General features: G+C 40.4%; 1 protein-coding gene across 2 annotated transcripts in view; it reads left to right on the plus strand.

Moving 5' to 3' along the window:
• The window catches only part of trrap (transformation/transcription domain-associated protein), a 223,741-nt gene that overhangs the window by 136,283 nt on the left and 67,249 nt on the right, over positions 1–20,209 (plus strand). For both annotated transcript variants that reach the window (XM_072559829.1, XM_072559830.1), the window contains exons 49-53: positions 2,030–2,243; positions 8,324–8,503; positions 10,527–10,673; positions 15,246–15,365; positions 18,379–18,666. In XM_072559829.1, coding sequence (XP_072415930.1) covers positions 2,030–2,243; positions 8,324–8,503; positions 10,527–10,673; positions 15,246–15,365; positions 18,379–18,666 — 949 coding nt within the window. The remainder of the gene's footprint in view (positions 1–2,029; positions 2,244–8,323; positions 8,504–10,526; positions 10,674–15,245; positions 15,366–18,378; positions 18,667–20,209) is intronic.

Consider the following 20,209-nt stretch of genomic DNA (forward strand, 5'->3'; position numbering starts at 1 on the left):
CTTAGAGTTAACAATGCATGCCTGTGTGGTGTATCGCTATACAGAAACTAATTTTTACATGACTTTCTTGGCTAAATTTGGCTGCAAAGGAAATGTAAATTTATTTTTCATACTGAATGTTGATGAGAAGGAACATCAAATTATAAATGCTAATTCATTATTCCAATTGTGCAGCCTTGCAGCATGTTTGTAGGTGTATTATGCTACATTTTGTTTTATGATTAACATGGAGTCCAGAAGGAGGATCCGTAAACTAAAATATTCCCATGCTCCTCTGATGTATTTTATGACCTGAAACATTGTTAAAAGTGGTTTGACTTTGAAATCTTCTTTGAAATCCCATGTGTCCACAGAATAAATAGATATTTTATCTTGTTGTAGATAATAATGGAACAAAAGAATTAATTAATGGAAGGATTCGAGGCACAGAAACGAGAATAGTATGCAGATAATTTCCAACTTAGGCATCGTTACATATTTTTGATTTCTTCATTTAATTACTCCTCTCCACTACCCTGGTCTCTTCTCTCGCACTCTTGCACTGAATCGTTTTCATGCGTGCCCCCTCTCTCACTCACTCGCAGTCCCTCTCTCACTCGCTCGCAGTCTCTCTCTCGCGCTCTCTCTCATCCCTGCACCTTCTCTTCTCTTCTCTTCTCTTTCCCCCCCCCCCCCAATCTTCCCACACCTGCCAAGCACTCACACTTGCACTCTCTCTCCCCTTTCTCTGCCCCCTGGTCCCCCGCCAGGTGCTCTTGCACGCTAACCAAACCACCCCCTCACCCCGCCAAGGCTAGGCCAGGCACTCGCATGCTCTCCCTTCTGCACAATAACCTTCAACCTTGCCCGAACAGCACCCTCTGCACCATATCCAGCTGACACTCCACCTACTGCCCCTGCTATCCTTAATGCCTCCCTCTCTTCTGCTTCACCCTTATTTGTACTAACCTCCCCTGAGCTTCTCCACCCTCACCCTGATTATAATTTTTTTACTTCGAGGTTTGTATTCCATATGCCTCTGCTTCTCTTTGCAGCTTGCCACCAGGCCTATGGTAGTGCTTTGCTGTTACTTCTGCATGATGGTCCTGCTGAACTACTACCTTCAGCTTCATTTTCAGTCATCTGATTATCCGTTTGCTCTTCTAATTGAGGAAGAATTTGTTTCACAGTAATGCAGTCAAAATTTGACCAGTTTCTTAGCAAAAATTAAACAACTCAATAATTACATAATATTGTCATTCTAGTTATGTCAAATGGTTGCGCCCAAAGGAGCATCTGAGCTCTGGAATAATATTTTGACCTTGGAAGAAGATATAGCATAAATTTAGCAGAATACCAGAGCTTAATGAGTTGAAGTAAAAGTAGGGTTTGCATACACTTGGCTTTGAATTTGGAGAGGAGATCAAAGTGAAAATGCCAAAATAAGAAAAGGATTTAATATGGTGATTTGGCAACACTATTTTTTCTTGTGGGAGAATCCACTAACTTAACAAACAAAACAAAACTTAAAACGAAGGCCTAACTGTTAGAAAGTGAATTGGGAAGCTGTTTGTTTGCATATACAGGGTAGAGAAAATGTAAAGCTCCCACAATCCCTCCTCACCACATCCCAAAAAGGGGTTGTGTATGTTGAGGGTCAATTAAATATTTCAAGGTAGAGGTTGACTTATAATTTTGATCATATTATTTCATATTTACAGATACTGACATACCAATGCAGAGCAGTTATTTTCTGAGAGAATTATGTGCAATTATGTTGAATTGGTTCTTCCTATGCTTTGGGAGTAGAAACCTTTTCTTTTTCCCAAATATTTAAAAGAAAAATATTTACTGGTCTGTAGGGGTAAAAGCAAAGGGGTAAAACTAAATGAGTTGGTATAGGCATGATGGACCAATGGCACGCTCTGTGCTGTATGATTCGAGCTGAAATAATATTTAAGCAACGTTAGTTGATGTACCTGTATTACTGTTTTGTTGCTCTTAATTACTCTGAACAGATTGACAAGTGTGATTTTGTGGTCAAATGCAGGGATGAGAACCTCTCTGGCAGTGAGCTTACTGCGAAGCTCGAGCCAGCCTTCTTGGCAGGACTACGATGTTGCCAACCTCACATCCGGGCCAAATTCTTCGAAGTTTTTGATAACTCCATGAGACGCCGGGTGTATGATCGTCTACTGTATATTACGTGTTCCCAAAACTGGGAAGCCATGGGTAACCATTTCTGGATCAAACAGTGTATAGAGGTGAGGGAAAAGTGACTGCCACACTGTCTGTCTGTGTTGTTAATTAGTTCTTTCTTTTTCCCTGGTTTCCAGAGAAGGTCTTTGAATTGCACCATGTAACTTACAAACTTGCATGGATTACAGAAAAGGAGACATATACTGAACATGCACTGAGTAATTGAATTAAATGCATTCATCTCCCAAGCTTGTGAGAAAGAATGATACAGAAAACAAGTCTGTTTAGTTAATTTCTAGATTAAAACCATGAGTTTAGTTGCACATTACTTCAGCTAAAATGGTGATTAAATGCAGAGCCAAATGAACCAAGGTGCGTGTGCTTCGGTTTTTGACATGAATGAACAAATGGAAATTATTCAGGACAAAGTACTTTGCATGATTTGAAAGTAATGCAATTTGTATGTTTTCTACTGGAGCTCTGAAACTTGAAGTGGGGAAATGACCTAAAATACTTATTAAATAATCTGTAAGAAATCTTTAAAATGAACTGGATTGCCAGACTTCTCAAAGCTTTAGGGAATGTGTACACAGAGTGGAAAAAAAGCTCTTTAAGCAATACCCTCAACTTTCAGACTATTAAATCTGTTGTGCAGTTGCAGTGTTTTAGTACAGAGTGAACCGTTCCATTTTTTATCACTTGTGTTTCCTCTTCCAAGAACACTGTAACCATCTGACTTTATAATTCATGTGTCTCAAGATAGGTCAATAAATCTAGAGTAGGCAGGTTTAGGTTTAGTTATAGGTAGATTGCGTATAGCATAGAAGCACCCCATTTGAACAATAACCTGTCTCTGCATGTCTTTTATGTTCTATTTGAGCTGCCTCCTTCACCTCCCTGCCCCCAAAACAAAAGCTATACTTCATTTAATTAAGGTTGGTAAACCTTTTAACCAGAGCGTCACATCTAGGCCTAACAGTTTTTTTGGGCACTAGATGCAAATGAAGAAGAAATGAAATGGTTATAGTAAAAGCGAAGTTTTGTGCAAATAAAAATGACATTTTGAGGATTCTACTATACTCTACTAATGCGTACAATAGTGAAACCTGGGATATCCTCTCTTTCATACCCCTTTGATTAATGGGAGCAATGCAGTCGATCATGTCTTTTGTCAATGGCTTCAAAGTCCATTGGCACTTTTTTTCTTCAAGGATGCTGCCTGGCTTTTGAGTGTTTCCAATTTTTTTTAAAATTCAGATATTCATATATCTGCAGTATTTTGTTTTTGTCTTGGAAAATTGAATGCTGCTTTATTGTGACCCACAAAGTGGTGGTCCAAGAACAAACAAACATAATAGAGCAAATGTAGAGCGATCAAAAAGCATTTCCAAGTCAGTCACTACATCTTATGAGGTGTATAGTGATACAAATAGTGTCTCCCATGTTCATTCCTATTGTTGAGGTGATTAAACCTCAACTCATTTTAGCAAAGATGTTGCCAAGTGCAGCTGTAACCTTGGCCATACCTGTTAGGAAAATGTTTTTTAATTTTTAAGTTTCTCAAGGCACAAAACCTGACCTTTAAATCACGCACGCTTTACATTTTATGACATTGATCATCCTCCTAAAATTTTAAACCTTAGCTGCATGTCTGGCAGGAATAAAAATGCTTTTTTAGCATAGTTTTTTGAAACATATAAATAACTAATCACTAAGATCTATCTCTAAACATTTGAGAGAGATTGCTCATGGAGATCTTTAGTCATCCATTTCTTGGGACCCGTAGCAAATAGCAACATTTATCCTTCAAACTCTTTCATCCACTAGCAGGATTATACAATAAGTCTTTGTTGGGTCAACAATCAGCTACCCTGTGATTCTCTTACCACTGAGCTTAAGTCCCTTGGTTTGTGTCCATTTAGTTTCGAGGCATGGTGACCCCTGGACTAACCCACCACGAGTCATCTCTTTCCCCCCCCCCCCCCCATGAGAGAGCAATTCTGTGGTCTTGTAGCACTGTGATGATTTTACAACCTTTTGGTTTATGATTTTTCTGGCAGCAGAAGTAGTTGCTTCTTATTAATAGCACATTTAATGATTTTGAACATTTCTACTAAGATACCTCCCAGCTTAACTAAAGTTCCTCAGCCCTGGTGCTATTATAAATGTGGCTAAAGAATTAATAATGAAGTTGACAATATGTACGCAGATGCAGGATTGTTTTAGTAGGTTATAGATGTATAATCATTTCAGTAGGTAAAGGCAGTCTTTAGTGTATTACTCTGCCAATCCAAATATGAAGATCATAGGTTCAATCCTGGACTGCTTGCAACTAGCTAGAATCAGCCCTTCAGTGAGGGAGTGAGAAAAATGAGAAAGTGAACTTTTGGAAGAATTTACTTAACTTTTGATGAATTGTATTAAAGCTGAAATGTTTAAAATGATTGGGTATAAAACTGCAAAACCAAAAGGCAGATCAAAACTGCAGTAATTTAATCTTAAATATGCATATCTCTGGTGTTCTCATTGTTTCTTTCGTATACTCTAGTTTAACATGGAGCTTTCATTTTCCAAGAGAAGCTGGTTTCTGACCTCTGATCTATGGCTAACTCTAGCTAGACTACATACACTGGCCTTGAAGTTCTCCAGAATCTGTGTTTTAATCTTACAATTCCTGACCCCAGATGTTGGAATCATGTGAATTTTGATTGCATTGCATTCATTGGTGCACGCTGTGTGCCTGTACCGAGCTGTGATCCTGGTTACACAATCCCATGAACCATATTTCTCCCTGATCAGATCTAATCCCATCACCATATCCTTATACTACTTTGTCTCATGTCTTCCTAACTTCCTTTTAAATGCATCTATACCATTAGTCTTATTATTGCAGTTTATTATTTTTGGTTAGAATAACATTTTATTAGATTTCTTCTCTTACCAGCTAACCAGTTATGGTCCTTTCTACTCTGAACATGTTGGCGCTAGTATCACTCCATAGACCTGATCTATTCCCAGATAGTTAACAAGCTGAATACTTGTAATGACTCTGCGCAGCGAATGCTTAGAAGTTTGTTTATCCCAGCTGAACCCAGTCCTGGTATTCACTGTCCAGTTGAGGTTACTAACATGTTCTGTCTTGGTCACTCGTCACTTCTGCCCGAGGAATGCATTTTCTTGCTGGACCTTTAGACTAAACTGTCTTAACATAGAACATAGAACATAGAACAATACAGCACAGAACAGGCCCTTCGGCCCACGATGTTGTGCCGAACTTCTATCCTAGATTAAGCACCCATCCATGTACCTATCCAAATGCAGCTTAAAGGTCGCCAATGATTCTGACTCTACCCAGAGAGTGGTGGGGGCATGGAATGCCCTGCCCGTGGGAGTGGTAAAGAACCCACCCCTGACATCTCCCCTATACCTTCCACCCTTAACCTTAAATTTATGTCCCCTTGTAACACTCTGTTGTACCCGGGGAAAAAGTTTCTGACTGTCTACTCTATCTATTCCTCTGATCATCTTATAAACCTCTATCAAGTCACCCCTCATCCTTCGCTGTTCCAACGAGAAAAGGCCGAGAACTCTCAACCTATCCTCGTACGACCTACTCTCCATTCCAGGCAACATCCTGGTAAATCTTCTCTGCACCCTCTCCAAAGCTTCCACATCTTTCCTAAAGTGAGGCGACCAGAACTGCACACAGTACTCCAACTGTGGCCTAACCAAAGTCCTGTACAGCTGCAATATCACTTCACGACTCTTGAATTCAATCCCTCTGCTAATGAAGGATAATACACCATAGGCCTTCTTACAAACTGTATCCACCTGAGTGGCAACTTTCAAAGATCTATGTACATAGACCCCAAGATCCCTCTGTTCCTCCACCTGACTAAGAACCCTACCATTAACCCTGTATTCCACATTCTTATTTGTTCTTCCAAAATGGACAACCTCACACTTGGCAGGGTTGAACTCCATCTGCCACTCCTCAGCCCAGCTCTGCATCATATCTAAGTCCCTTTGCAAACGGCAAATGCCCTCCTCACTGTTCACAACTCCACCTATCTTCATATCATCTGCAAATTTTTTAAAAATTTCTTATTTTCGCAAAGAAAAATGGTTTTATTTGTCAGTTAAGAAACAGGCCAGCTTTATACTTTTCAATATGAAAAGAAAACACAAAAAAAGAGAAGGGTACGATTCATTTTAAAAAAAAACAGTAAAAGGACACTGACAGCAGCAAATGCAAACAAAAAAAAACTTAAAAACCAGAAAGACAGAGCGAATACTCGGTAAGCAGCAGCATGGAAAAACAATCAAGAACATCTGTGTCACAATCCTTCAAAGGTTTATTCAAGGCTCAACAGGAAAAAGGACAGTTGCACGCCACCCCCTCAGCCATCAGGGAACAGAAATACCCTTCCCAATAACAACTCGTGACAAGTCGAGCAAAAAGTGGAACTTTATAGTGGATTGTTCTCACCCTCTCAAGAGTTCCTCAGCTAGGAGGGCGGGATTGGCCGCGTGGAATTAACTCATCTCTGCTCCTCACTGCTGGCTCAGCTATTCTGATGATTTAAAACCAAAAATTAAAAAAAATTTCTCGGAAAATCCCCAAACAGGGCATATGGAAGCGTAGTGAAGGAGGATTATACTCAGACAACACAAACTCAACCGGACAGTTTGAAGGAGCAGTTGAAAGATAAGAAACACCAAAAACATACGGTTTTACTGCATCATGGATTTAGCGATCTCACAGACAAGTTGGTAACGGAGAGGGAAAAGTAGCTTTTCTATACAGCTAGGATAAGCCCTTTTAGGGAGTGAAGGGTTTTCGGGCATATTGAAATTGAATATATCATCATTTTTGAGACTGTGGCACTGAATTATCGTGTATATCCTTGTTTTCCAGCTCAGCATCACTGGGCATCCATGCAGAGGGCACAATTTCCATGGTGCATTGCCCAGCTGGGTGGTACATAGAGAACCACACACACACACAGAAACCTGGTTTCAGACCACAAAGCTACTCCTAAAAATAAAGCTGTGGAAAAGTCATTTTCTAAAATCCCACTTACTTGGGAAAAGGTTATGCCTCTGATAAATTTCACCTATTTTCAATGCTTCAACCAGCACAGTCCAACTTGACTTTTTATAAATTGGCTGAGGTAGAGACACTACTACTGCAGAGACCCTCCTCCCCCACCACCAGATTTCAACATGCCTGCTACTAATTTGCATCATCTGACCCCCTCAAGCACCATGCAATTAGCTCCATTCATCCAGGCTGGCAGGCCCACCACTGAGACAATTGATGCCAGTGTCTTCAATCCTTAGTTTCCATCCATTCCAAATGTTCCTCCTCTCCCTGCTGGTCAACTTCCCTCACCTACCCCCTCCTCCCCAACTTCAATCAAGTGCGCCTACCAATGCTTTGAACACAAAATGAAACAAACAAAATTCACATTACCACACTCCAAGACAACTGCAGCCTGTTTCGATTTCAAAACATGCAAATGGGATTCAGGGAAAAGATCTATTCAGATATGATGACACTGTGCTTTAGTTTGGGGACTGATATGATGTCGGACGCTGTGATTACAACTGCATTTGCCAGCACGGGGGTGGAAGTGGGGGTGGGGTGGTAAGGGGCAAAATGAAAGTTTCCTTTGAACTTGAGTCCTGTGGAACTGGAGGGCCCACGGACCTCGCCTGTTTGAAAACGCAATTTTTTTTCCTCGCTATTGTGTTTTTAAAAAGGATGTCTTAGTTAGAATCATGTACATAATAGTACAATTAAATGGTTTGTTCCTATTTTTATTTCCTTTATTAATGTGGAGGAATTGGTTAATCTCGTTCTTAGAAGATGAATTGATATCATTACGTGGAGTCTTTAACCTTGGGATCCAGTCATTTGAACTGAGCATTTTATTTAAGCTCTTTGACATTGTTTGAGTCATTAACTTCTCTAAGGGAGTTCCCCCAGTGATTTTGCCAATATGTTTTGAGTTTAAAAATGTGTCTTGTCTATGGAAGAGTTGGTAATGATTTGTTGATTTAAAAGATTTATTACCTCGCCATGCCCTGCATATGTTATTTTGATTATTGCACTTCCTTTTTTCTTATTCTTCTCCCACAGCTTCTCCTTGCAGTTTGTGAAAAAAACACCACCATTGGCACCAACTGTCAAGGCGCCATGCTGCCATCCATCACCAATGTCATTAATCTGGCTGACAGCCATGACCGTGCAGCCTTTGCCATGGTGACACATGTGAAACAAGAACCCAGGGAGAGGGAGAACAGCGAGAGCAAGGAGGAGGTGGTTTGTTTTTCATATTTAATTTTGATGTTGTCCTACAAGGTCCAACAAATTTTGGTTAAAGAACTAATGTGATTTAAAGTACAAAGTGCCTTCTTGCTCGTTACCAAAATGGCTATTGCAAGGCAGAAGCAGGACAGTCGATCCAAAAGGTCTGCGTCAGATTAACTCCTCCACTTGAGCTTGCAGCCATTCCCTTTCACATTGCCTAAACAGATCCTTCTGTTACTTTCTCCCTGATGGACCTGTCTAACTTCCTGTTAAAGGCATGTATGCTGTTTGTCTCAGCAATCCACGTGGAGCAAGTTGCACATTCAACCACACTGTGTAATGAAATTTCTCTTGAATTCCAAATTGCTTTTATTAGTGACAAATTTATATTCATGGCCTCTGGTTTTGATCTTACCTGCAAGTGAATTATGTAGATCAGAGTTGATATAAATAAACCAGTTTGATAAAATGTTGTGTAAGCCAAGTTTGGAGGCAGTTTGTGACTAAGCATATCAAATTTTGCCCATTATACAAAGTACATTGAACCAGGGATTCCATGAGGAATTCCCTGGATCTTCTGAGAGAGAAATTTAATTTGCCTTCAGGCTCAGTACTATTCTCCATGTAAAGTTTTCCTCTGTGTATGATGCATTCAAGACATGTGATTTTGCAGTCACAAAATGGATTTTCCTTTTGACAGAGTGCTAACGTTATTCTGAGATTTTAAAACCAAATCAATTCATGAAGTGCTGGGAGATGAGCGTGGGAAAGGTTACTGGAGAGGGATAGTTATCTTGAGAAATGAGTATCCACAATAGAATAGTGTAAATATGCACCCTTTCACCTGCATTTGACAGATTAACAAAATACTGCAATGTATTCTATCCTTTTTAGGTAGGAAATAATGTTGTATCGGGATGGTTAATAAATGCTGGCCTAGCCCATAACACGAGCGTTGCATGAACAAAGAAACACACATTTTAATGATCTAATATGTTTGACACATTCCGTTGATGCAAAAGAACCCAGATACCGCTCCAAATTCAGTCTTTTGGGGGAATCCACTGTTAAATACTGGTTGCATAGAGGCTGTGTATTCATTAAGTAATAGATTGTTTTCTTAGAATAAACACAAGCAATCATCTGTTATATAATGTGGTTGTGCTCATGTGGTAACCAAACACACTTGCTGCCTTGATTTTGGTTTGAATTTTAGAAGTGGTTGCTGAATTGCTAGATTATTCGAGAAAAACTAATGAGAACTTGCTTTAACATGGTAATATATTTCTTGGTGTTCACCAGGACTGTTATCAGGCAAGATTTGAAGGGCCACTTAAGGAGATATCGGGAGAAATGACCAAGGGAGGTTATAAGGAAGATCCTAAAGGTGATGAGGTGTGGAAAGGGAATTCCAGAGGTTAAGGCCCAAGCTGATGAAAATAATGGTGGAGTAGAGGAAAATGGAGATTTGCAAAAGGCTCAAAAGAAAATGAATTCTTCCAGACTTTTTAGACAAAAGAATTCATATAGTTTGGAAGAAGGCTAGTCAGCCTAGACTGCCCCTCCAGGCAGCAACCCATCCAGACACTACCCCCTATCCTATCCCTGTAATCCTGCAATTCCCATGGCTAACCCACCTAATTTACATATCCCTGGACACTATGGGCAATTTAGCATGGCCAATCGATCCAACCTGAACACCCTTGGACTGAAGGAAGAAACCAGAGCACCGGGAGGAAACCCATGCCGACGGGGACAAAGTGCAAACTGCACACAGTCACCCAAGGATGGGATCAAACGGAGGTCTCTGGAACTGAGAGGTAGCAATGTTAACCATTGAGTCACTGTGCCTCCCTAAGGCATTATCTGAAGTTATGACTTCTATAATAATGTTTTATTCCACAGCAATACTAGTATTTTGCCTGGTTATTTAAAATTTTCAAACCAATTAGAATGTGTTTCTGTTGCCCTGTCATTTGCAGAAATAATGACTTACTGAATGTTTTATGTATCTTCTTTAAAACTTAATTAGGATGTGGAAATTGATATTGAGCTGGCACCAGGAGATCAGAGTGGTACCCCGAAAACCAAGGATCAGTCTGAAAAAGATGCTGGGAACCAGTTGCACATGCTGACAAACAGGCATGATAAATTTTTGGACTCTCTAAGAGAAGTGAAGGTGAGTGAAATGAAATTTAATTCGTGCAAGCTGGATTCAAGAGTGAACAGGGGAGGGTCCTGAGTGATCTGGGCTATGGTGATACTTGCGACAGAATCTGGCAAAAAAGTCATGCAGGGCTGTCTTGACTTCAGGATCAACTCATTGCATCTTTGTGTAGCAAGGTGAGTTTCTCACTAGACAGCTGCAAGATCCCGATGATGAGCGATTATACCTCGTCAAACACCTTATTAATGCTGCAACACACCTTACTGATATTCAGCATCCTAACTCTCCCAAATGTCAATCAGTAGAGACTTCTCAATGTGCAAGTCAGAATGGGCACCTGGCAACTTCAGCTTCTCACTCTCTGTGCGGAGCCTTCATGATGCTCACTATTAAGCAGAGTCTTGGGCATGATCCATGACCACTGCTTACCCCCTCTCAGCTGTGATCAGCCAACTTTGGCATCTGACACTTGCCAACCCCTCACAGTCATCATGGTACCTCTTGAATCTGCTTACAGGCTGCTCTGACAGTCAATATTGAAAGATTGCTGTAAGGGTGCTTTACATGCAGGGACAGGCATAGTTTATGAACTGGACCAAGTTGCATCTCAGGGATGCTTGCTTGCTGTTTTAATGTTCACTAATGTGGCGCCTCACTGTATGCTCACAGCGCCTAAGCATTTATAGAGTCATAGAGATGTACAGCATGGAAACAGACCCTTTGGTCCAACCTGTCCATGCTGACCAGATATCCCAACCCAATCTAGTCCCACCTGCCAGCACCCGGCCTATATCCCTCTAAACCCTTCCTATTCATATACCCATCCGAATGCCTCTTAAATGTTGCAATTGTACCAGCCTCCACCACATCCTCTGGCAGTTCATTCCATACATGTACCACCCTTTGCGTGAAAATGTTGACCCTTAGGTCTCTTTTATATCTTTCCCCGCTCGCCCTCCACTGGTCACAGGCCTCCAGTCTGAAAACAAACCCTGGAACTGGGAAAATCAGGTTGGTAGTGATTCCTAAGAAAAGGAGTTTGTGGAATGTCTATGAGATGACATTTGGAGCAACTTGTAGTGGACTCCGCTTGGGAACAGGCAGTTCTGGATTTAGTGACTTGTAATGAGGCAGACTTGATAAGGGGGTTTAAGGTGAAGGAATCCTTAGGAGGCAGTGACCGTAATATGATGGAATTTATTTTGTGAATTGAGAGAGAGAAGCTGGAATCGAATGTAATGGTATTACAATTGAATAAATGAACTACAGAGGCAGTAGGGAGGAGCTGGCCAGAATTGACAGGGTATGGAGGCTAGCAGGAGGGACAGTGGAACAGCAATGGTAGGAGTTTCTGGGACCAGTTCAGGAGCCACAGCAAAAATCCTTCCAGAGGAAAAAGAAGCATTTTAAAGGGAGGTTAAAGCAAACATGGGTGACAAGGGAAGTCAGTAACCGCTTAAAAACAAAGGAGAAAACGTATAATGCAGTGAAGAGCAGTGGGAAGCCTACAAAGACCAACACAGGACAACGTAAAAGAAATAAGGAGGGAGAAGATTAAATATGAGGGTAAGCTAGGTATAAATATAAAAGAAGATTGCAAGAGTTTCTTGAGATATATAAAGGCAAAAAGTGGCAAAAGTTGACTTAAGGCCACTGGAAATTGACACTGGAGAAGTAGTAATATGGAATAATAAATGGCTGAGGATCTGAATAAATACTTTGCGTCAGTTTTCATGGTGGAAGACCTGAGTAACATTCCAAAAATGAGGGGGGGCGGGTCGTCACCAAGGAGAAGGTGCTCGAAACAACTGAAAGGTTTGAAAGTGGATAAATCATCTGGACCACATGGACTACACCCAGAGTTTTGAAAGAGATAGCTGAGGAGGAGTGGAGGCATTAGTGGTGATCTTTAGCAATCGAGTCAGAGAGGGTCCCAGTGGACTGTAAAATCACTAATGTAACCCCTCTGTTTAAGAAGGGAGTGAGGCAAAATACAGAAACTTACAGGCTAATTAACCTGACCTTGGTCGTTGGTACGATTTTGGAGTCTCTTGTGAAGGGTGAGATTTCTGAATACTTGAAAGTGTATGATAAAATAGGGTAAAATCAGCATGGTTTCATCAAGGGGAGGTTGTGCCTGACAAATCTGTTTGAATTCTTTTGAGGCTGTAACTAGCATGTTATACAGAAGAGAGCAAATGGATGTTCAGAAAGCCTTTGACAAGGTGCTGCACAGGAGGCTGCTGAGTAAGATAAGGACCCATGGTGTTAGAGGCAAGGTACTAGCATAGATAGCAGATTGGCTGTCTGGCAGAAAGCAGAGAGTGAGGATAAAAGGGTCCTTCTCAGAATGGCAGCTGATGATGAATGAATGGAGTTTTGCAAGGATCAGTGTTGGAACCACAACTTTTCACTAATGATCTAGATGAAGGAACTGAGAGCATTTTGGCTAAGTTTGTCGATGATGCTAAGATACGTGGAGAGACAAGTAGTATTGGGGAGGCTGCAAAATGATTTAGGCCAGTTAGAGTGGTTAAAGAAATGGCAGATGGAGTACAATGTGGGAAAGTGAGAGATAATGCACTTTGGTAAGAAGATTAGAGGCATGGACTATTTTCTAAATGGAGAGAAAATTCGGAAATCTGAAGTGCAAAGGGACTTAGTCCAGGATTCTCTTAAGGTTAACTTGCAAGTTGAGTCAGTAGGAAGATAAATGCAATGATGGAATTTATTTTGAGAGGGCTAGAATATAAAAGCAGGGATGTATTTCTGAGAATTTATAAGGGTCTGGTCAGACCACATGTAGACTCTTGTGAGCAAGTTTGGGCCCCATATCTCAGGAAGGATGTACTGGCCCTGGAGCGGGTCCAGAGGAAGTTCACAAGAATGGTCCCAGGAATGAAAGACTTAACATACAATGAACTTTGAGTCTGTACTCAATAGAGTTTAGAAAGTTGTGGGGGAGGCGGGGGCAGGGGAGGTGGAATCTGATTGAAACATAGAGTACTGAAAGACCTGGATAGAGTGGACGTTGGGTAGATGTTTTCATTAACAGGAGAGACTAGTACCTGAGGGCATGCCTTGAGTAAAGGGAATACCCTTCAGAATGTAGCTAAGGAGAAAATACTTCAGCCAGGGAGTGGTGAATGTATGGAATTCATTGTTACAGAAGACTATGGAGGCCTGGTCATTGAGTATATTTAAGACAGATCGGCTCTTGATTATAAAGGAGATTCAGGGTTATGGGGCGAAGGTGGGAGAATAGGGTCGAGCAACTTCTCAGCCGTTATTGAATGGTCTAATCTCTGCTTCTGGGTCTTATGGTCCTTGACATTCCATGCCAGTTAACATATTGATGCTTCAGCCAGACACGAAGGTTATCGGTTTTGCCCTATTAATGTGCTGTTTTGTGCAGATGCAGACAGGCTGCTTTGCCATGCTTGTTGTTCGAAATCAGTAGAGAGTGTGGAGGGTAGAGATAGAAAATAAATGCCTTGCTAGATAGCACAGAGGCATCAATCTCACACTTGGATCGCGTGCATCTTCCTGCGCAGCACAAGTACTACACATTTATTCCACCAAATGGCCATCAGCCCCAAGTGTCCATTATGTTTAGGCATGCTATAAAATTTGTAGTTTGGTTTACTGTTTGGTCTTTTCTTTTAAATGTACTGTTTAGGTTAGAGGTTTGAGTAAGGAACAATGCATAAAGTTCACATTGAGAAAATAATGTAACTCATCGTTCTGAATCATGGGACAAATATTTATCAAACTCCTGAGTCCTCATGGTTCCCTGTTTTGGCACATGTCTGCTAAATAATACTTTCGCACTTGCATTAAATTATTAAATGACTGTTAGAAACCGATTCAATGGTCACTTTCAAAAAGGAATGGATGACCATGTGAAAGGGGAAATTTCCAGGACTGTGGTGGAAGAATGGGCTGGATTGGAACTAATTAATGTAGCACTTTTAAAGAGCTGGCACAGGTGCACTGGGCAAAATGGTAGTCTCCTGTACTGCAAGATTCTGTGATATACATAATGCAATGAATTACTAACCCAACTTGTGTTGAAAAGGTAAAATTTGATATTGTTTAAATATACCATTATGCACATTGATATTTGAGAGGAACACTTTAATTAAATTGCAGATGGTCTGCTTATACAAATAAATGCTAGTAATGGCAATGAATGATGCATTAGTGGCTTTTGTTGAAGCAGTCTCACTGTAATGTAGTCTTTACTCTATTAATTTACCTGGCCAAGGTTGACAGTTAAATAACAGTTTAGATTTTATTTGTGCAGTTGGTTTGGCTGCATTTGATACCTTTTTTGTGTTTTTTATTTTGTTAATGAAGTACCAAATAGAGAAAATATCTTTTACAGAGAAATTACAGCAACAATTTAATTTATAATATCCTTTAGTGATGGATCAGAAATAGAAATTAAGATGCTGCATCGGAATTATTTAGTGTGCTGCTGCTTTTTAATCAAAGTAAACTTGCATGTTTGTGGGCAGGGGGTTTGCAGTTTTCAGTTTCCTCTGTATTTTGATGTCTTTCTTTTTCTCTTCCTTTTGATAGACTGGAGCATTGCTGAGCGCATATGTTCAATTATGTCACATTAGCACAGCATTGGCTGAGAAAACCTGGATCCAGCTCTTTCCAAGGCTATGGAAGATACTATCTGATAGGCAACAGCATGTGAGTGTTTGGACAAAAATGCTCAGTCCTGAAATTTTTCCATTTAATTATTTTATGGTCATCATATTAATATAATTTTTTTCAGGTTTAAAGAGGCGCTATTTTTATGTTTGTATAAAATAAATCGAGAAACCACAATCCAAAAATCCCCCAGGTGTAATATTTATTGGTGGTGTTGATGGAAGGATAAAAGTTAGAACACTATGGGATAATATTCATGAGAAAGTGCTCCAGTTTAATGACCCATGAAAGTTGTCATCTGAGAATGAAGCACTTCCTCACCATTGCACCAGATTTTCAACCTGAACCATGACCTTCTCTCCATCATAAGGTGGGGATGTTTTTGCTGATGATTGTACAATGTTCAGCACCATTCACATCTCCTCAGATACTAAATCTGTCCTTGTTCAAATGAAACCAGGTCTGGACAGTATCCAGACTTGGGCTGACAAGTAGCAAATAACCTTGGTCGCACACAAATGCGAGGCATTGACCATCTCCATAAGAGACAATCTAACCAGCATCCCTTGACATTCAGTGGTGTTATCACTGAACCCACCCCCCCAGCATCAACATTCTTGGGTTTCCCATTGACCAGAAGCTCAGCTGGATTCGACACATTTACTACAAAAGCAGATCAAAGGATTGCACTGCTGTGGCAAGTAACTCACTTCCTGACTCTCCAAAGTCTGTCCGCTGTATACAGGGCACAAATCAGGAGTGTGATGGAATATTCCCCACCTGCCTGGGTGGGTACAGCTCCAAAAGCACTAAAGAACATTGTCACCATCCCGATAAAGCAACCCGTTTAATTGGTACCATATCTGCAAGCATCCAGTCTCTTCACCACTGACATTCAGTAGCAGCAATGTGTACAAGTTGCACTGCAGGAGTTCACCAAAGATCCTTGGACAGCAACATCCAAACCCATGACCGCTTCTAATTACAAGGACAAGAACAGCAGGTGCATGGGAACACCAGCCTGCAAGGTACCCTTCAAACTGCTAAGCATCCTGACTTGGAAATATGTTGCTGATACTTCACTGTTGCTGGCTCAAAATCCTGGAGTTTTCCCCCCCCACTGGCATTGTGGGTCAGCCTATAGTGTGTGAACTGTAGCGGTTCAAAATGGCAGCTCACCACCACCACCTCGAGGGTAACTAGGGACGGGTAATAAGCGCCAGCCAACCAGCAACACCCATGTAGCATGAGCAAATTTTTTAAAAAGTGCTCAAGAACCTGGAAGGTGAGAGAACTACCCACTGAATCATGACTCATGTAGATATTTGGGGGTGTTAGAACAAAGGGGCATAGACCTAAAATTGAAAGTGAAAGGTTTAAAATGGAGACCAAGAATTTTTTAATGTAGAGGCTTGTAATGCTGTAGAATACTAAAGTTAGTGATTGAAGCAGAGAGCATATTAGCAGTTAAGACTAAATTGTGCAGGGATTATATAGAAAGGGAAAAGAAAAGAGGATTTACGGATTTTGGTTCAAAGCAGGCACATGTAATTAGGACTACTGTGGTGGAGAAACATGGACAGTTTGGACTGAAGAGCCTCTTCCTCCTTTGTAATTTCTATATAATATCTGGTGAGATCCATTAACTGAAGATGCAACCTGTCTCTTTCAAGCAAATTATATTTCCCAAAAACTGAAAATCAAAAGTCTGGATCCAAAGCCTTTTTTAAAACTGACTGTGATACATAATGGTATTGTCTTTTCCAACAAAAATAGAAATATATATTTCAAAAGTAAATTTCAAAGAATTATTCCGACAAAACCTGTTAGCCTGTAGGTGTTTTATCATTCCCAGAAGTAGTAAAGTACTGCCATCACATGCAATTTCTCATATTATTGATCTTGAGGACTATCTCTCGAGGACTGAAGCTTTTCTTCCTCATTGTCTCTGATGTTGAATTTGAAAGAATTTTGTTTTAGAGGGCTTCGCTATAAAAGTATTTGAAAGTGTGACTCACTGCTAAAGTAATTTCTGTTTCAAGCCATGAATACTGCTGTGTTATAAGAATGAAGGAGTTTGTTGGAGGGACATGTGCAAAAAGAGTAGTTCTCAACATCATTGTAATGACCTTAGAAACATGGAACATATAACTGTATAGCGCTAACTAGCTCACAAATACCTTTCAAGGATGGCAGGCTTGCATCCATACTCGGTTTAGCCAACATGTGACTCTAGCTCCACATTTCCCAGAATTTACAACATGAGAACAAGTCAGTCAATCCAACTATAGGGCCATAAGAAGTAGAAACCAGAGTAGGCCATTTGACCCCCTAAGCCTGCTCCGCCATTCATTAGGATTGTGGCAGATCCGACATTCCTTGTGTCCACTTCCTTGCTTTTTTTCTGTGCAACCCTTGATTTATCTACTGATCAGGAATCTGTGGATCTTAGCCTTAAATAAACACAAGGACTGTGTCCCTGCAAGCTCTCTCTGATAAGGAATTCCGAAGACACACATGTCTGAAAGAAGAAACTGCTCCTCGTCTGATTTAATTGATCTGTGCCTCTCTTCTTGTTCCATATGAACTTCTTCTCATTTCTGTGCTCTTCATCATTCATTCGTTCACTAACATGATTGAATCCTGATACTTTAATTAATTAGTCAGTATAACAACCCAACACCATTACTGAAATAAAATAAAGAATTGCAGATGCTGAAAATCTGGAAAAAAAAAGAAATTGCTGGAGGAACTCAGCCAGTCAGCCAGCATCAATGGAGAGAGAACAGAGTTAACATTTTGGTGTCCAGTGATCCTTCAGCAATTTCTCTTTGTGATCCACCAGCATCACTGTCGTTTTGTTCTGTTGACATTTTTTGTGTGCATTTTACAGTAGTAAAAAACTTGTTTTTAATTCAAGCTCTTAAATTTGTGACAGTAGTTGCCAGAATGCATGTGATTTTAGTTTTTATTTGTTCCTGACTTTAGTTTTAGAAATATGGAAGTGTCAAAAATCTTTTCTGCAAATGACTGTTATACTTTTGCTTCTCAGGCTCTGGCAGGAGAGATAAGTCCTTTTCTCTGCAGCGGAAGTCATCAAGTGCAGAGAGACTGCCAACCAAGTGCTCTGAACTGTTTCGTTGAGGCGATGTCCCAGTGCGTCCCCCACATTTCAATCAGACCCTGTGTACTAAAGTATCTGGGCAAGACACACAACCTTTGGTTTCGATCCACATTGATGCTGGAGCACCAGGCTTTTGAAAAAGGCTTGAGTCTTCAGATTAAACCACGTCAGACATCTGAATTCTATGAGCAAGAAAGCATTACTCCGCCTCCACAAGTAAGTGTTTTCTTTTGCCTCAACCAGGACTTGAATATCTTTAGTGCCTCCAAATGGGCAGAATGGGGAGTTACCTGACTGAAAGTGAGACTGGTCCATGTTGGGTCAGGTCACCAAAACCCACATTGAAGTAAGATCGATTTTAAGGAGCATCTTCAAGGCAAACAGAGAGCTGGAAAGGATTAGGAAAGCAAATCCAAAACTCTGGAACCTAGGTAGCTGAATGGATGGTCGTCAAAGGTGGAGCAATTCAAACTGAAGATGGCCAAGAAACCAGATTTTAGAGAAGTGCAGAAGTGAATGTTTGTGGGACTAGTAGAAATTGCAGAGAGGGTGGGATAAGGCCATGTATGAACTTTGAAAATCAGTAGAAGAATTTCAAAATCATAGAATCGCTGGTCTTGGCTAGCTAATGAACACAGGGCTGACAAGGGAATGGCATTGTGTGGATTATATATAAATATGGAATTTATATGTAATTTTAATTTTGCAAAAGTTTTCTGTAGTCTGCAGGAATCACGTGCTACAAAGGCTTGATTTGCAAGTAGGGCAATGGTGCAGAAATCAATAGTGGAGTGTGTGAAATTGAGGAAGTGCAAGAGGCCAGAAATAGATGTGTGCATTCCTAAATGATTATTTTAAGTACAGAAAAGAATCTGTCTTTTAATTTGGCTTTTCAGACTGAGTAATATAGTTCATTGATTTATTGGGTTTTTTTCAGTTGATAGCATGAGGGAGGATAAAGGGGAACCAGTGGATGTACAGGTGTGAAAGATGTTTCCTTTTGTTGAAACATCTAGAACTGGGGGTTACGTTTTAAGAAGAAGAGTTAGAGTGCCTATTTAAAGCAAGACGAGAAGTTTTTCTGTCAAGGTTGTGAGCCTTTGTTTCCACTGTCCTTTGAGAGAAAGTTTGAGTTTTTGAATGTTTTTAAGGCAGAGGTATAGATTTTTGATTAGCAAAGTGGTAAAAATTTATTCGGCAACGGTGTTGAATATTAGAATGTGGAGTTGAGGTTGCATTCAGATCAGCTATAATTACCTCGAATGGCAGAGCAAGCTTGAGGTACTGAGTGGCGTATGTCTGCTGCAACTCCATAGCAAGGGGAAAATGAGGTGTATTTATTTTTCTGTTTGCTTGCTAGTGTAAAATCAATATCTGAGCACACAGGATTGGTCACATTATTATGAATAGCTATCTTGAATATTTGGTGAATAGGCTGAGAATTGAAAATAACCTGTCAAGAGGAACATGATGTGAAATACAATAGTATCACAAGGAGTATGATGTATGCAAAGATGCTTGGACCAAAGCTGAAAACAGTAACTGATTTCCTGTTTGTTCCCACCACCCCCCCACAACAACAATTGAGCTGCAATGTCAAGAACAGATTCTACCCTTTTACTGAGGATAGAATAAGCACTCCGACCATTTGGCCCATCATGCCTGTGGGATCTTTGAAATGGAAAAAAAAACCAAAGAACTGTAGATGCTGGAAATCTGAAACAAAAACAGGAATGGCTGGGGAAACTCAACAGGTCTA

The sequence above is a fragment of the Chiloscyllium punctatum genome, chromosome 40, assembly GCF_047496795.1.
Source record: "Chiloscyllium punctatum isolate Juve2018m chromosome 40, sChiPun1.3, whole genome shotgun sequence".
NCBI classification, from domain to species: Eukaryota; Metazoa; Chordata; class Chondrichthyes; order Orectolobiformes; family Hemiscylliidae; genus Chiloscyllium; species Chiloscyllium punctatum.